Source organism: Trichechus manatus, unplaced genomic scaffold (assembly GCF_000243295.1).
Source record: "Trichechus manatus latirostris isolate Lorelei unplaced genomic scaffold, TriManLat1.0 scaffold00042, whole genome shotgun sequence".
Classification (NCBI taxonomy): domain Eukaryota; kingdom Metazoa; phylum Chordata; class Mammalia; order Sirenia; family Trichechidae; genus Trichechus; species Trichechus manatus.
In genome coordinates this window covers 15,999,786-16,015,445 of record NW_004443978.1, presented here as the reverse complement: position 1 = coordinate 16,015,445, position 15,660 = coordinate 15,999,786, and the positions used below count along the sequence as shown (strand labels likewise).

Below are 15,660 nucleotides of genomic sequence, written 5' to 3'. Positions count from 1 at the left end.
TTTCAGAGGAACCTTAAAATCAGACTACAAGCAATCGTCACACTATAATTAATAAAACAGTTTAAAGGGAACAAACATCTTCCTTGCATTGAATGAAATATAGGTATTCCCTTGCTTTTCAGAAGTTCATTTACGCTGTTTTTGCTAACGGAAAGAAATCTGAAAAGGATTTTCACTTTAAAGAAAAAAGGCGAAAAGTGAAAATAATAGGGTCACTATGAGTCGGAATCCACTCGACGGCTTTTTTTTTTTCTTTTTTCCTGGAGAGCCACACCTGTTCTCACTCCTCTGGACCAAGTGCGACGCTCAACAGAGTCTGGTCAACATGTTCGCCTCCCGTTTTACATAGCGGCTTGCCTGAGCTCCTTCTTTCAAACTCCTCCACCCTTATTGAAGGACCCAGCTATATCCAATCAGATGCCTTGTGACGTATAACACACCATGCATCGCGAGATCCCATCCCGACTTGGACGTCCCCTGGGCATTTCTCTAACTGTAAGACTCATCCATGGGCACACAGTTAACGTAAATCTCCCTCTTTTGTGGGATTCGAACCCTAGCCCTTCAACCCAGCCCCAATGCCATTGCTAGCTAGGCTACGGGCCTACCGCTCATCACCACCACCGCCTCTCGGCCATGAAGTGTGCTGTCTTACCGATTCTGGTAAGAGAAACTACACAGTACGCATATTATTATTATTTTACATAACCCATGTATTTATCATATTATTCCTACTTTTACTGTATGTTAGTGTTATTTTAGGTTTTATGTTACTTGGTGTGGTTTGGTAGGTTATTTTTTGGGTCTGGGAATGCTCAAAAAATTTTCCCATATAAATTAATGGTAATTGCTTCTGTGCTTTATGCCATTTCAGCTTCCAAAACGTTTTAGAGGAACGCTCTTATTTTCGGATAGTGGGAGAAACCTGTATTATGAACCATTATACAATTGCTTATAGACTATATTCATAAACATACTAAGATTAAACAACCTTTCAGTGATAATCAGTTAATAACAGAACTTTTAAGACATAGATGGATCACTAGGAGCACTCTTTATTCAACTGAATAACCTAACAATCTCGGTGCTTTATAATAAATACACAATTTCCAGTTTAAATAATCTGCATTTTTCCTACTGCTATCATGAGCCATTTAAATGTGCTTTTTTCTTTACCTTTTCAGAGACTGTTTTTATACCCTTATTATTTTGATATCACTCTGAATTTGCATCCTTTTACTCTTTAAAAACTATGCTACATTGGCAGGTTTGAATTTTTTATATGAAAAATGTGAAGTTAACTACGAAACACAAACCTGGCCAAACTCCTACTGCCTTTGAGAAGCTACCCTACTTATCATGTGTTTTAAATGACCATTTTGGTTTTATTTTCATTTACTTATAAAGCACACCTAATTCTTCTAAGTGGCCCATTAATAGTTTATATAAAACCTAGACCAGATGAGACCTAAGAAACGTTAGGGCCTTGAAGTTGTGTTTTATTTTAATTTTAAAAAGAATTAAGATTTCCTTAAACTCTATAGCAGTGTATCCACCCGTCCAAGCATTCCAAAAATCTGAAAGACAGACAGAACCTTCTGTTACTACAAGTAGAAAAACCAATGGAGAGCTCACAAACATTTCAAATATAATTACGAGCCATGCAAACCTGGAATGGCCGTTTCCTGGAGTTGTCCTCTTAAAGAGTTAAAGTCATTTTTCAGATACTTTTCCAGATAGCAGTTTATTTGAGGTACATAAAATGAAATAAATCAGTGTTTATACACAGTAACAAAAATATTTTGAACTTCTATTTACAAATTAATTTCATAAACAAACTGTAATAAACACGACCAAACTAAAAAGTTCTTGGCATCCATCCTTTATAGCTAGAAAAATAAATTATTTTAATAGATATCTAAATGTGTCTCTTGCTGTCAGAGAAATTAATGTACTGCATATACATATTTCCAAACTGTCCCTAACCCTTACACAGACTTATGACTGGGCATTGCTATATTTTTTACATAGAATTGTAAACAGTCTTTAAAAAAGCTAACTTAGCATAACTTTCTACTAGTATGACCTGAACTACATAAAATACAAACATTTTATAAATCCTGTATTTCAGATAACTGGAATTAATTAGATTAACCTGTGGAAATATACAGTACAAATGTGCTGATCATCCACAGTTAGGTCCAATGATTATTTATGGTGAGATATCTTACAATGGTCAGAATAAGATTTTATTCATATTCTTGAAAGGTAGCTTTATTTCCTAAAGCTATGCCTTCAACCATTTCTGTATACTGCAGGAAAGCTATTCTCAATCCAAAATGAAACAAAATCCAGTTATTTGACTTTTTGTTTTTTTCTTGCTTGAAATTGCTCTGTTTTGGTTTTTATAGATTTAATCAACATTGACAAGGAAGGATCAATAGACTTCTTTTGTGATTCCTTTTGAATCTCACTCTCTTTTTTCTTTATTGCCTGAGTAAATTCTTCTTCTTTTTGTTCTCTTTGCCGGGCTTTCTCCTCAAGGATTTTTTCCATAGCTTTTGTTTTCTTGAAATTAGGATCTGAGGGATCCAAATTAAATAAGTGGGAAGTATACATTGCCTGAAATCGTACATCCTTAACATTTACCTGCAAACCAAAAGAAAAAAAATTAGTAAAACAAAAGGCCCAGAAACAGGCTGAAATTTAGAAAATCTGGGAATTTTTGATTATATAAAATACATTCATTCATTAAAAAATTGTTTTTCTACACATTTTCAATGGAATTTTAAGGCCCATCCCTTAAACAAGCAAAGAGCACACTGTTCTTATCATGTAATGACAATCTACTTGAATAGGAACTACAGTGGGTGACACTGGCCACTTAGACAATCAACTCCAGGAAGTTTTCAAGGCAGGGCTTCCCAATACTTACAACAAGAAATCTGTTTCTGGCTGGCGTAAAGAAACCACCTGTGACACTCCCTGCTGGAGTTTTATGCAAAGCATAAAGCAGTGTCAGACTCTGCATTCTGAGTACGTTTTAAATTTTAACCCTGGTACCAAAAGTGAGTAGCTACTGAGATGATTCGTAGATTATAGAATTTAAAGACCACTATGGGAAAGAAGAGCCCTGGTGGTGCATGGCTAAGCATTTGGCTGCTAACCAAAAGGTCAGCAGTTAGAATCCACCAGCCAACCCTATGGGGCAGTTCTACTCTGTCCTATAGGGTTGCTGTGAGTCAGAATTGACTCGATGGCAATGGGTTTGGTTTTGCTTTGGGTTTATGGGAAAGACCAAGGTCTGGTCAGATAAAAGCCCCCAATTTATCTTGTTACTACATACACATTGGTGGTTCTACATATAAAAGCGTACCTTAACTTCAGCCGGGCTTTCAAGTATTACCAAGCACAGCGGTGAACAGCAAGAAAGTGAGAATAGTTTACTGCCACCTAGCATTACCGTGGGAAAAATGAGTCCATCTGGATATGGGTCAATAGCTTTTCCTAGTTATACTAAGGACCACATATGAGAAAAATGTTTTCATGCATGACTATTAATGTGTGAAGGCATTTGTAATAACAGAAGATTTGATTACACGTCATTCTTTGCTTTTTTAAAATTTTCTAGTGTTTTAGGTGAAAGTTTACAGCGCAAATTAGTTTTTCATTCAAAAATTTATGCAAAAATTATTGTGTGGCATTGGTTGCAATTCTCACAATGTGTCAGCACTCTCCCTCATTCCCTTTCTACCCCGGGTTCTCCGTGTCTGTTCATCCAGTTTTCCTGTCCCTACCTGTCTTCTTGTCTTTGATTTGGGCAGGTGTTGTCCATCTGACTGAACTAAGAAGCACATTCCTCACGTTTGTTCTTGTTTATTTTATAGGCCTGTTTAATCTTTAGCTGAAAGGTGGACTTCAGGAAGGGCTTCAGTTATAAGTTAGCAGGGCGTCCAGGGGTCATAGTCTCGGGGGTTCCTCCAGTCTCTGTCACACCAGTAAATCTGGTCTTTTTTTGTGAATTTGAATTTTGTTCTACATTTTTCTCCCACTCTGTCCCAGACCCTCTATTGTGATCCCTTTCACAGCTGGTGGTGGTGGTAGCTGGGCACCATCTAGTTCTTCTTGGGTTCAGGCTGGTGGAGGCTGTGGTTCATGTGGTCCATTAGTTCTTACAACTAATATTTTCCCTGTTTCTTTGTTTTCTTCATTCGCTTTTGCTCCAAACATGATGGGACCAATAGATATATTTTAGGTGGCTGCTTGCAAGCTTTTAAGAACCCAGATGCTACTTACCAAAGTAGGACATAGAACATTTTCTTTATGAACTGTGTTACACCAAATGACCTAGATGTCCCCCGAGATCATGGTCCCCAGCCCTCAACCCCAGTCACTCGTTTCTTTAAGGTGTCTGGATGTGTTCAGGAAGCTTCTATGGCTTTGCCTTGGTCAAGTTGTACTGACTTCCCCTATACTGTGCGTTGTCTTTCCTGTCACCAGAGGAAAACACCTGTCTACTATCTAGTTAGTGATTTCCCCTCCTCACCTATCCCGTCCCTCCTAACCATCAAAGATTGCTTTTGTCTGTGTGTAAACCTTTTCTTGGTGTTTTATAATAGCAGTCTCATATGATATTTGTCCTGTAGTGATTGACTTACTTCACTTACCATAATGCCCTGCAGATTCATCCGTATTGTGAGATGTTTTTCGGATTCATCATTGTTCTTTATCATTGTGTAGTATTCCAGTGTGTGTATGTACCATAATTTGTTTATCCATTCATCTGCTGATGGGCACTCAGGTTGTTTCCATATTTTTGCTGTTATGAAGAATGCTGCAGTGAACAGGGGTGTGCATATGTCTATTTGTGTGACAGCTTTTATTACTCTAGGATATATTCCTAGGAGTTGGATTGCTGGATCATATGGTATTTCTATTTTTAGCTTCTTAAGTAGGCTCCACGTCATCTTCCATTGTGGTTGTACCATTTTACATTCCCACCAGCAGTGCATAAGAGTTACAATCTCCCTGGAACCTCTCCAGCATTTGTTATTTTCTCTTTTTTTCATTAGTGCCAGTAATGTCGGGGTGAGATGGTATCTCAATGTAGTTTTGATTTGCATTTCTCTAATGGCTAATGATCGTGAGCATTTCCTCAGGTGTCTGTTAGCTGCCTGAATGTCTTCTCTGGTGAAGTGTCTGTTCATACCTTTGCCCATTTTTTAACTGGATTGTCTTTTTGTTACTGATGTGTTGAAGTATTCTATAGATTTTAGAGATTAGACCCTTGTCGGCTATATCATAGCCAAAATTTTTTTCCCAGTCTGTAGGTTCTCTTTTTACTCTTTTGGTGGTCTTTTGATGAGCATAAATTGTGTAATTTTTAGGAGCTCCCAGTCATCTAGTTTATCTTCTGGTATTTGTGCATTATCTGCTACGGTTTGTATTGTGGTCATGCCATGTATTAGGGTCCCTAGTGTTGTCCATATTTTTTCCTCCATGATTTTTATCATTTTAGGTTTTACAGTTAGGTCTTTGATCCATTTTGGGTTAGTTTTTGACTATGGTGTGAAGTATGGTCCTGTTTCATTTTTTTTAAAGATGGACATCTGGTTTTGGCAGCACCATTTGTTAAAAAGACTTTTTTCCCCCCCATTTAATGGACTTTGGTCCTTTGCAAAGATCAGCTAGCTGACCACAGGTGGATGGATTTACATCTGGGTTCTCGATTCTGTTCCATTGGTCTATGTGTCTATTGTTGGACCAGTACCAGGCTGTTTTCACTACCATGGCTGTATAGTAGATTCTGAGATCAGGTAGTGTGAGGCCCCCTACTTTGTTCTTTTTCTTCAGTGATATTTTGCTTATATGGGGCCTCTTTCCTTTCCATATAAAGTTGATAATTAGTTTTTTCATCTCATTAAAGAATGCTGTTCATATTTGGATTGGGATCGTATTATATCTGTAGATCGCTTTGGGTAGAACTGACATTTTCACAATGTTGAGTCTTCCTATTCATGAGCATGGCATGTTTTTCCACTTATATAGGTCTCTTGGTTTCTTGCAACAGTGTTCTGTAGTTTTCTTTGTATAGGCCTTTTATGTCCCTGATTAGCTTTATTCCTAAGTTTTATCTTTTTAGGGATACTATAAGTGGTATTCTTTTCCTGATTTCCTTTTTGAAAGTTCTTTTTGTTGGTTCATAGGAATCCAACTGATTTTTGCATGTTGATCTTGTATTCTGCTACTCTGCTGAATCTATTAGTTCCAGTAGTTTTCTTGTGGAATCTTGGGGGTTCTCTATGTATGGGATCATATCATCTGCCGATAGGGATGGTTTTACTTCTTCCCTTCCAATTTGGATGCCCTTTATTTCTTTTTCTTGCCTTATTGCTCTAGCTAGGACTTCCAGCACAATGTTAAATAGGAGTGGTGATAAAGGGCATCCTTGTCCTGTTCCCGTTCTCAGGGTGAATGCTTTCAGCTCTCTACACTGAGAATGATGCTGGCTGTTGGTTTTGTATAGATGCCCTTTATTATGCTGAGGAATTCCCCTTCTATTCCTATTTTATTGAGAGTTTTAATCAGGAATGTTTGTTGGATTTTATCAAATGCCCTTTCTGCGCTGATTGAGATGATCATGTGATTCTTTTGATTTTCTAATGTTGAACAATCCTTGTATACCTGTGTGAATCTCACTTGGTCGTGGTGTATTATTTTTTATATGATGCTGAATTCTATAGGCTAGAATTTTGTTGAGAATTTTTGCATCTATATTCATGAGAGATATTGGTCTGTAATTTTCTTTTTTTGTATTGTCATTGCCTGGCTTTGGTATCATGGTTACGTTGGCTTCACAGAATGAATTCAGGAGTATCCTTCCTTTTCTATAGTCTGAAATAGTTTTAGCAGTACTGGTGTGAGCTCTTCTCTGAATGTTCGGTAGAATTCTCCAGTGAAGCCGTCTGGGCCACAGATTTTTTGTTGTTGGGTCATTCTTTGCTTTTTAACTCTTTATAAGAAAAACAATTCACCAAAGAGTTCACAGCAGAATAATGGAACTGACTCACATAAACTGGAGCTGCAGAGTGGCATCATATAGACCTTCTATGCGCTACTTACAAGTTATCTGTATGCTCCCTCCATTCTTTGAGCAAATTCAAAATATCCCCCATGTTTTTCCATGCTAATGGTTGGAAGTCATTAAGCAGTTCTTGATAGTGTTTGTAGGTTTTCTGTAAAGGGTTGAAACTCATGCATAGGGACTCTGTGGACATTAGGAGTAGGTACTCACCAAAAAAGAGGGAAAGAAGTCAGAGATAGAAACAAGAAATAGAGCAATTAAAATTCACTTTGCTGGTCATTCTACAGTGAGTGTGACCTGATGTGACGCAAGCCAGCTATTCCTCATTTGGGCTTAATTCTGCATACCTTTCCAAGAGTGAGCATCATACAGAGAGTGAGTCTAACATTAAAAGCTTAAATTTTTTGGTGTAACGTGGCTACCAAAATATATACCAACTACTTCACCTGGTACTCAACCAAAGCCACAGTGACTTAATCCACCCTGAGGGACCAATTGGCTATGCTGGACTGACTAAAAGATAGTAGCTTTGGTTCTCACTTGGGCCTTTTCTGGGACATTTTCAAGGGTAACTTTAACTACACTCAATTTGTCTAAGGTGCTGATTTTAGACTAAACCCCAGCTTTAAGAAGCTAATGCTGTATGTCCCTGGTGTTACCTCAAAGTCATCCTCTAATAATTCCTTCTTTTTTATGAGCTGTTTTTTCTTCTTTTTGCTCAGATTCTGGTGCTCCACAATCTTGTCGTAATTGAAGTGTTTCTTGCTGCCCTCCTCCTCTTCCTCATCCATCATGAGCAAAGCCATTTCAGCCTGTGGAGAGAAGAAGTTCAAATATACAAGATTTCTCTCCTGCCCCCAAAGTAGAATGGGGTACAGATACTCTAGGAAAGGAGAACTCAATCACTGATGCTCCAGGGTAACATCTATCATCTGTAATCTGATTGTGGATTAACGAAATTCATAAAGAAACCCAGAGATCTTCGTATAGTGGTCAGATACTCTTTAGAAGCAACATCAATACTGACAGCAGGAGAGGAGTGAAAGCTTGTATTTAAAAAGCAGACCACGTTTCACTGAGTGTAACTGGTTAGTAGCCTGCGTGAACAAGAGTATCCAAATTAAAATTTCTTGTTTTCATTTTAGTCCTTCTAAACAATAACATTAAATCCAGCAAATGTGTAGTATTTTTTGATAAACTCAGCAAAATCTCCAAACATGTACTTTCACAACAAGGAATTTATTTATTTATTGGATTTACTCTCTCAATATTGATACGTTTCTATCAAGGCAAGAGCCTAACATTTGTTTCTGAAATGTGACATAATGACTGTTTCTTCTAGTGACCATGGGATTCAACGTGATCCCTGAAGAATCAAGTAAACCATCATGTATACTGGAAAAAAAAGAAGGTTCACAGGCCTTTGTGAATCTTCCTATATTACCACTTCAAAGTGCTTTACTTTACTTTCCCTTCCATCACTGGCATGTGCAGTTGGCTTTCTTTTTAGAACCAGTTTGAACAAGGAAAGTTTTTCTGTTGCTTTGAAATTAACTTCATGAGTATTTTGTATATGCATTGAGTGGAGAAAAGATTAAGATGCAGGTGTCAGGTGGCCAGTCAGGATCACTCCCTGACAGTGACTGGAATGTCAGTCAGCCTTAGGGCATTATAGACTCCAATTCTTGCCTCAGCGGAAAAAAAACCTCTGCACTGTGGACCTTTGTGGTCATTAAAGTACATGGCTCACTGCTTTTTAAGAAAGACTTTAATTCTTTACATACGTATGCTGTTTGCAATAACAAAGAGAGGAATTAGCATTTAACAAGTCATAAAAGCAAAGTCTGTATTACAGGATAGATTCAGATTGAATTAAAATTATTTTAGAACTTTTAATAATAGTATTTTCTGTCTCAGTTATATTAAGGGTTTTAAACAATAAGATATATTTCTCTTCATCATAAATGAACATGCCATAGGTTTGAAGTCAATTTTAACTTTGTATTAGTTGGAGAAATGATATTTGGCAAAGAGGTGTTATTTAAAAATTAAGTTGCTAAATTTATGTTTTTTAATTGATTAATAAAATTCATTGTTAAAATCAGTTATTTCCTTATTAGGGACCCTACAAACTCATGTGAAAAACTTAATTTTCAAGACACATATCAATTATCCACTAAACATGTAACAATGATCACTTTTTACCTTTTGACTTTCTATTTCAGTTTCTTCCTCTGGAGACGTGACATCTTTTGCATATTTCAATGATTTTTTCTTTACACCTGGCACAATGCACCGACATAAGAGGGTTAAAAATTATAGGACTATCAGCAACAATCCGTTTATACTAGTAACAAAAATACAAGATATCTAGAAATAATCTTAATAAACGTATAGAACCTAAAGGAGAAAAAAGATATCACTGAGAGATGACTATGGAAATAAATGGAATAAATACAATGCTTCTGGATGGGAAGAATGAATATCATCAAGAAGGAGATTCTTCTGAAAGTAGCGTATGGTTTAACTTAAACCCAAACCCACTGCCGTCAAGTCAATTCTGACTCACAGTGACCCTACAGGACAGAAGAGAACTGCTCCATAGAGTTTCCAAGGAGTGCCTGGTAGATTTGAACTGCTAGCTTACCTTACCTACAGACTAAAAAAAGAAAAACTGTAAGATCGTTTCAATAAATGTAGACTAATCATTTGATAAAATTCAACATCTGTTCATGACATAATATATAAATTTAATGAAATTCTAAGTAAAATTCCATTCAGTAAAGTCTTGACAAAGATTAATGAGATGGATTTGATACACCAGTGTACTAATGATATAGTAGTGTACTAAAATATACTACAAAGCGAAAACAACCAAAAAATTACCATCCTATATACTAAGAACAATGAAACAGTATGATTTAGTATATAATGAAATGTAATATCATTCATCAGTGGAAAAAGAAGAGATTATTCAATGACTGGTGCTGGGTATTTACTTCATTCTGGATTTAAAAAAATCAACCTTATTTTGTATAGCAAAATAAAATGCAGAGGGATAAAGAGTTAAATGATAAAAAATAAACACTAAACCAATGACAAAACACAGGGGAACAGCTACCTGATATTGGAGTAGAAGAAATATTTTCTTAGCATAGGAACTACCGAAGAAATAAGCAAAGAAAAAACTCAAATGATTTGAATATGTAAGTTCCTAAAACCGTACATTAAAAAAAATCATATGCAAAATGCAAAATTTATCTTTGCAATAACAATATGGCAGTCACGACCTGTAAGTAAAGATTTAGTAAAACTCCTTCTCCTTTTCTAAGCACCAATTTGATTTCAGGTTAATCTTCTAGCTCTATTACCAAACAAAAATATTCATGGTAAAGTGGCTTCTGACTGGAAAACTGCATGAACTGAGGACTCTAGGTGTCCATAACTTTAGGCTTCCCCAAATGTAGTGACTCTTTTAACTGGTGGCATGTCCCTTGCAGGGACCTAGAAGCTATACCCCCCACCCAAAAACAAAACAAAACAAACCCACTGCCATCAGGTCGATTCCGACTCACAGTGACCACAGGGCTGAGTAAAACTGCCCTGAAGGGTTGGTTTCCAAGGAGTGGCTGGTGAATTTGAACTGCTAACCTTTTGGTTAGCAGTCTGAGCTCTTAACCAGCCATGGCAATATTGGTTCTTATTTGGGACATAGGAGTTTTAGACCACGGTGGCCACTACATCCAGTTAATCTTTCCTTCTCCTTGGCCATTCACTCTTGAGCTTCTTTGCTGTTTCCTGCTTATTTCCCTGATCTCTAAATATTGGAGGGCCTTAGGGCTCAGTCCTCAGACCTCTGCTCTATCTATGCTAACTCTCAGGGTTCTTTCTTTCAACCCTATGGTTTTAAACATCTTCTCTTTGTTGCTGACTTTATTTTTATCTTTAGCCCTAACTCCTCAACTTCAGACTCTAACTGCCTACTTGAGATCTCTTTTGCCCAAAGAATAACAATATATTTCCAAGAACTTCTAGAAATCCTTCCTTCAGCATTGCAAATAAATCAGTTATTTAAGTATCAACTAAACAATAGCTCCTTTAGGAAGAAAGCAGATGTGGATAGTTTGTTGCAAAAAAGTATTAATGCAATTATCAACATGGACTTAGACGTTAGATACGATGCTCTCATCCTGAAGGGGAGGAAGTAATGTGCACTGGTTAAGCGAAGAACTTGACTCTGGAGCAGCTGGCCTGGGTTTAAACCCTAGTTTTACACATTCTAGTTGAGGCAGTTTGTGTCCGTGTCCTTATCTGTAAAATAGGGATTAGAATAATAGCACCTACTTCATAGGGTTTTTGTGAGGACTAAATGAATTTTCATTTAACCCTTAAGTGTGACATGCTTAATTAATGCTTGGCACATGGCGCTATCACCATACTCATAGCAACTCATAGCGACCAGGGCTGCTATGAGTCAGAACTGACTCGATGGCAACGGGTTTTTGTACATGGTGCTATATAAATGCTTGCTATCATTATTATAGTAAGACTATACATATAAAAGATGTCCTGATTCCTTGGTGAAAGGGCTGATGTCATATTTTTTCTTCCTTTTTTTCTTTGTGCCTGTTGGAATGGGAGGGCTTCAAAGGGAGTTGGTGCCAGACTGCTAAGTATGAAAGACTAGCCTGAAGAGAAAAAGTTCAGAATCTACAAAGCCATATTCTGTTACTCTAGACTCTTACTGCACAATGTTGATCCTCCCTGAACCTCTACATTGTCTTCTTTGAATAAGCTCTACCTGTTCCTTCCACTGCAGAGAAGCCAATGATCTCTAAAGTAATAACGATTAACAATTACACAGCAGTTACTATGTAAAGCAGTACTGTTCTATTCACTTTACATGTATCAACTAATTTAATCCTCACAACAATGCTGTAAGGTAGATTCTATTATTTATTTTAATCCTCTGAAGAAACAATTTATTTCAGGTTTAGTTAGTGGAAAAAAAAATGTTGCCATTCAAATGGATTCTGACTCACAGTGACCCTATAGGACAGGATAGAACTACCCCCCATAGGGTTTCCAAAGCTGTAATTTCTGCCGAAGCAGACTGCCACACCTTTCTCCCATGGAGCAGCCGGTGGGTTCAAACCACTGACCTTTTCATTAGCACCCCAGTGCTTAACCACTGTGCCACCAGGGCTAGTGTCTTAGTAAGTGAAATATAATTCAAACCGAAGCACTCTGGCTCGGGCTCTCTACTATTAACCATCACACTGCACTTCTTCTCTATCAAATGTCAACTCCCTCCAACAGCCTTTTGAATTTTTTAATTGTGGTAAAGACATATGTAACAAAACATATGCCATCTCAACAATTTCTACATGTATAATTCAGTAAGCCCTTTCAATTTAAAATGTATTTTGTTGCCAAATAAAGTAAAATTCATAGACCATATAATTGTGGTTGAATAATGCAGTTAATGGGGGATAAAAGGAAAAGCAAAGCCTAAAGTCAAGAGAGGCTCCAGAAACTGCTCCATGTCCCTGCTGTAATTATGCAGACCTGTCCTGCGGACATCCCAGCCGAGAGAACATACCAGTATAAAACCACTGCTAGACTCACGCCTCAGTGCTACCAAGGCATTTGTTTTGAACTTCCAAGAGGAAATATTGTCTGCAGCTCTTCTCCCTAAAGTGAGTATCTTTTACTTGTCACATCTCAAATGTCTTTTAGGGAATGCATCTACCTTAAAATTATAAGCTTTTCTCTCTTCTAATATATGTGTATGCGTTTATATTTGTATTTGCATACATAAACACAATATGTAAGTATCATCAAGGTTCCACTCTCTCAGGTCTGAACCCACCTCTTTTACCTCTGCTCCTGTGCTCTCAAGGCAAGAGCTTCTTTTGAAGTGAATGGGAAAGTGAAATGTGCAGAAGGGCCTTCTGTGTCAGGCATAAAAATCAGGCTGTATGTGATTAATACATAAAGGAGATAAAGATCTTCACATACAGCTGTGGGAAATAATTTCAAAGAGCCCACAATGAACTGTTCCGGGTTTTGTAACAACCTGGTGAAAAGTCATAAAAATAAACTTGAAAGGAAGACTGCAACACGAGAGAAAAAAAGAATCTCCAAGATGGTTGGGGATAAAAATGATATCCAGTTTCAGTGTGATGAAAATTTCTTTGCTCACAAAGGATTTACTGTGTGCTAGACTGAGCTGTTTAGTCAAAAGATAAATAATGTGTAGAGATCCTTTCTTCACTGTTAACTAGATCATAGTAAGAGGGGACATGTGAATTTATTTCAAAAAAATTCTTTTTCTCTCTTTGTAAAGTTTTCAGACATTCAGTACTATGGAAAAGAAAGTACCTACTCTAAAATGTTATTTTTTATTTTTCAGTGAATCCTTTGGCAAGGAAGAAACCCCATATTCTGGGGTTTCAAAAAGTATATACTGACTGGGACTTTTGGGCAACATGGCGCTATAGTCAGAAGCACCATGCCATCCCTCTGCAGCAAAGATCAGAAAAACTAAGTCAAACAGAGTCACACGTCAATCCAGAAACCCTAAGCATCAAATGAAGAGATAAAGAACTCAGCCAAGCACCGAACGGAATAAGAAACTGACCAAGAACACAGAGCAAGGAGAGATACATGCAGAGGTCCCCTATCAGCTACCGCAGCACAGATCTGCCATCTTGGGCTCCTATCGGAGATCAGCGAACAGTGTGTATGAGAAAGCAGCTTCACGGAGCTTCCAGCAGGAGACAGAACAACTGGTAACCAGCGATACAGGCTTTCCCAACTCCCACCCTTCTTCACCCCAACTGAGCCTCCTCTGCTTCCTGCAGCCACAGTCTCTTGGCTGGGAAGAACCAGCTTCAACCCAGTGTCGCTTGGATTCCCCCTACCCACACTGAACGGCTCCCTGAGGGCCTTTTGTTGGCTGCTGGTGTTGCCATTTTCTGCTTCTTTAGATTTTTTCCTTACCTCTCACCACCTCCCCCTTCTTCCTCTCAAATACCTGGCTCCGTGTGCCATCTTTGTTTCTTCCTGAAAGGCTGCGAAACACCGCTCAACTGTGAAACTGCTTCCTGGCCCGTGCCGCCAGGCTGGTGGGGCCTCCAGGGCTTTTTTGTTTGTTATGATTTGTTCTGTTTTGATTTGTTTGTTTGTTTTCTTTTTTTCTCGGCTCCGGAGCCCCTTCTAGCCGGGCTGTACTGCGTGGCTTGGAAGCTACTCCCTTACTCTGTGCAGACACACAGGGACATCCCTGGGGGCATTTCTTGTTTTTTGTTTCTTTGTTTTGTTTTCTGCTCTATCTTATTCCGTTTTTGTCTTTCTTCATTTCCAGTTTCTCAATTTATTCATTTTTTCTTTTACTCTTTTTCTTTTTCCATTTTTGTTTCTCCCCATTTCTCAGTCTCTCATCTCTCCACTCCAATAGCAAGTTCTCTTAGCACTCTTTTTTGTTTGTGTGTATGTTTTTGGCCCCTGTTCCTCTCTCCTGTCTCTCATCTTTCCCATACCCATCTTAGCTCCACACATCACAATCTACCCCCTCCTTCCTGCCTACCTGCACCGTGCGATGAACATCACACTCCCAAGCAGCACAGGCACAGCCTACTGGAACCCGCCCTGCACTGATTCCCAGTCCGCACTGTCAGCCCTGGTACGTGCCACAAACAACCCATCCCAGCAACTCCCCTTCAGCTGGACCTGCCCTGCTGTACCGTACCTGAGTGACTGACCCTGCCCATTGGAGAAGGAGGTGAAAAGTGTCATGCCCACAGAGAAGCAAACAACAAAGAACTCACACCCTGCTTGCTCAGACATAACCAAATAAAACAAATAAGCAGGACGAAACAAACAAATCTACAATCAATAAACGAGGAAAATAACCACTGAATGCCCCCAAGACACCAGACAATATCAAAATATTTACAAAAACAGGACAAGATAGTTCCAGTAGGCATCCAAAATAAAACACCAGATGACTTTCCAGTAGAAGAAAAGGCACTAGACCTAACTGATAGGGAAATAATATTCAGAATTATCCAAGAGTTGAAGCAAAAAGCAGACAAAAATGAGGAAAAAGTAGACAAATTCATGGAAAAGGCAGACAAATTCATGGAAAATACAAACTAAAAAATGGAAGAAGTCAAGAAAATAATACAGGAACAAAATGCTAAAATAAATTCACAACTAGAAATTATACGAAAATAACAGAAATCCAAAAGATAAACAAGATTGCAGAAATGGACGGTGTCATAGAAGGGCTGAGGAGCAGGTCTGAAACAATGGAAGACAGGATCAGTGAAATTGAAGACAAACACTTGGATACAACTCTGAGGAAAAATCAGAAAGAAGAATGAAGAAAAATGAAGAAACCCTGAGAATTATGTGGGATACAATCAAAAGCAAAAATGTGCAAGTGATCAGAGTTCCAAAACAGGGGGAAGAAACAGAAAACACAGAGAGGATCACTGAAGAACTGCTGACAGAAAACTTCGCCAATATCATGAAAGATGAAAAGCTGACCATCCAAGAAGCTCAACGAA

General features: G+C 38.1%; 1 protein-coding gene across 3 annotated transcripts in view; it reads right to left on the bottom strand.

Moving 5' to 3' along the window:
• Positions 1-371: 371 nt before the first annotated feature.
• ESF1 (ESF1 nucleolar pre-rRNA processing protein homolog) overlaps positions 372-15,660 on the bottom strand; it is an 88,781-nt gene continuing 73,492 nt past the window's right edge. The window contains exons 12-15 of one of the 3 annotated variants that reach the window (XR_002824103.1): positions 9,290-9,366; positions 7,744-7,896; positions 1,670-2,649; positions 373-1,577 (exon numbers count right to left, since the gene is read on the bottom strand). Coding sequence is in view for 2 of the 3 variants with exons in the window: in XM_023731429.1 (XP_023587197.1) it covers positions 2,356-2,649; positions 7,744-7,896; positions 9,290-9,366 (524 nt within the window). In the remaining variant the exon portion in view is untranslated. Of the gene's footprint in view, positions 2,650-7,743; positions 7,897-9,289; positions 9,367-15,660 lie in introns of all 3 variants that reach the window. The other 2 variants (XM_023731429.1, XM_023731430.1) reach the window with 2 other exon arrangements.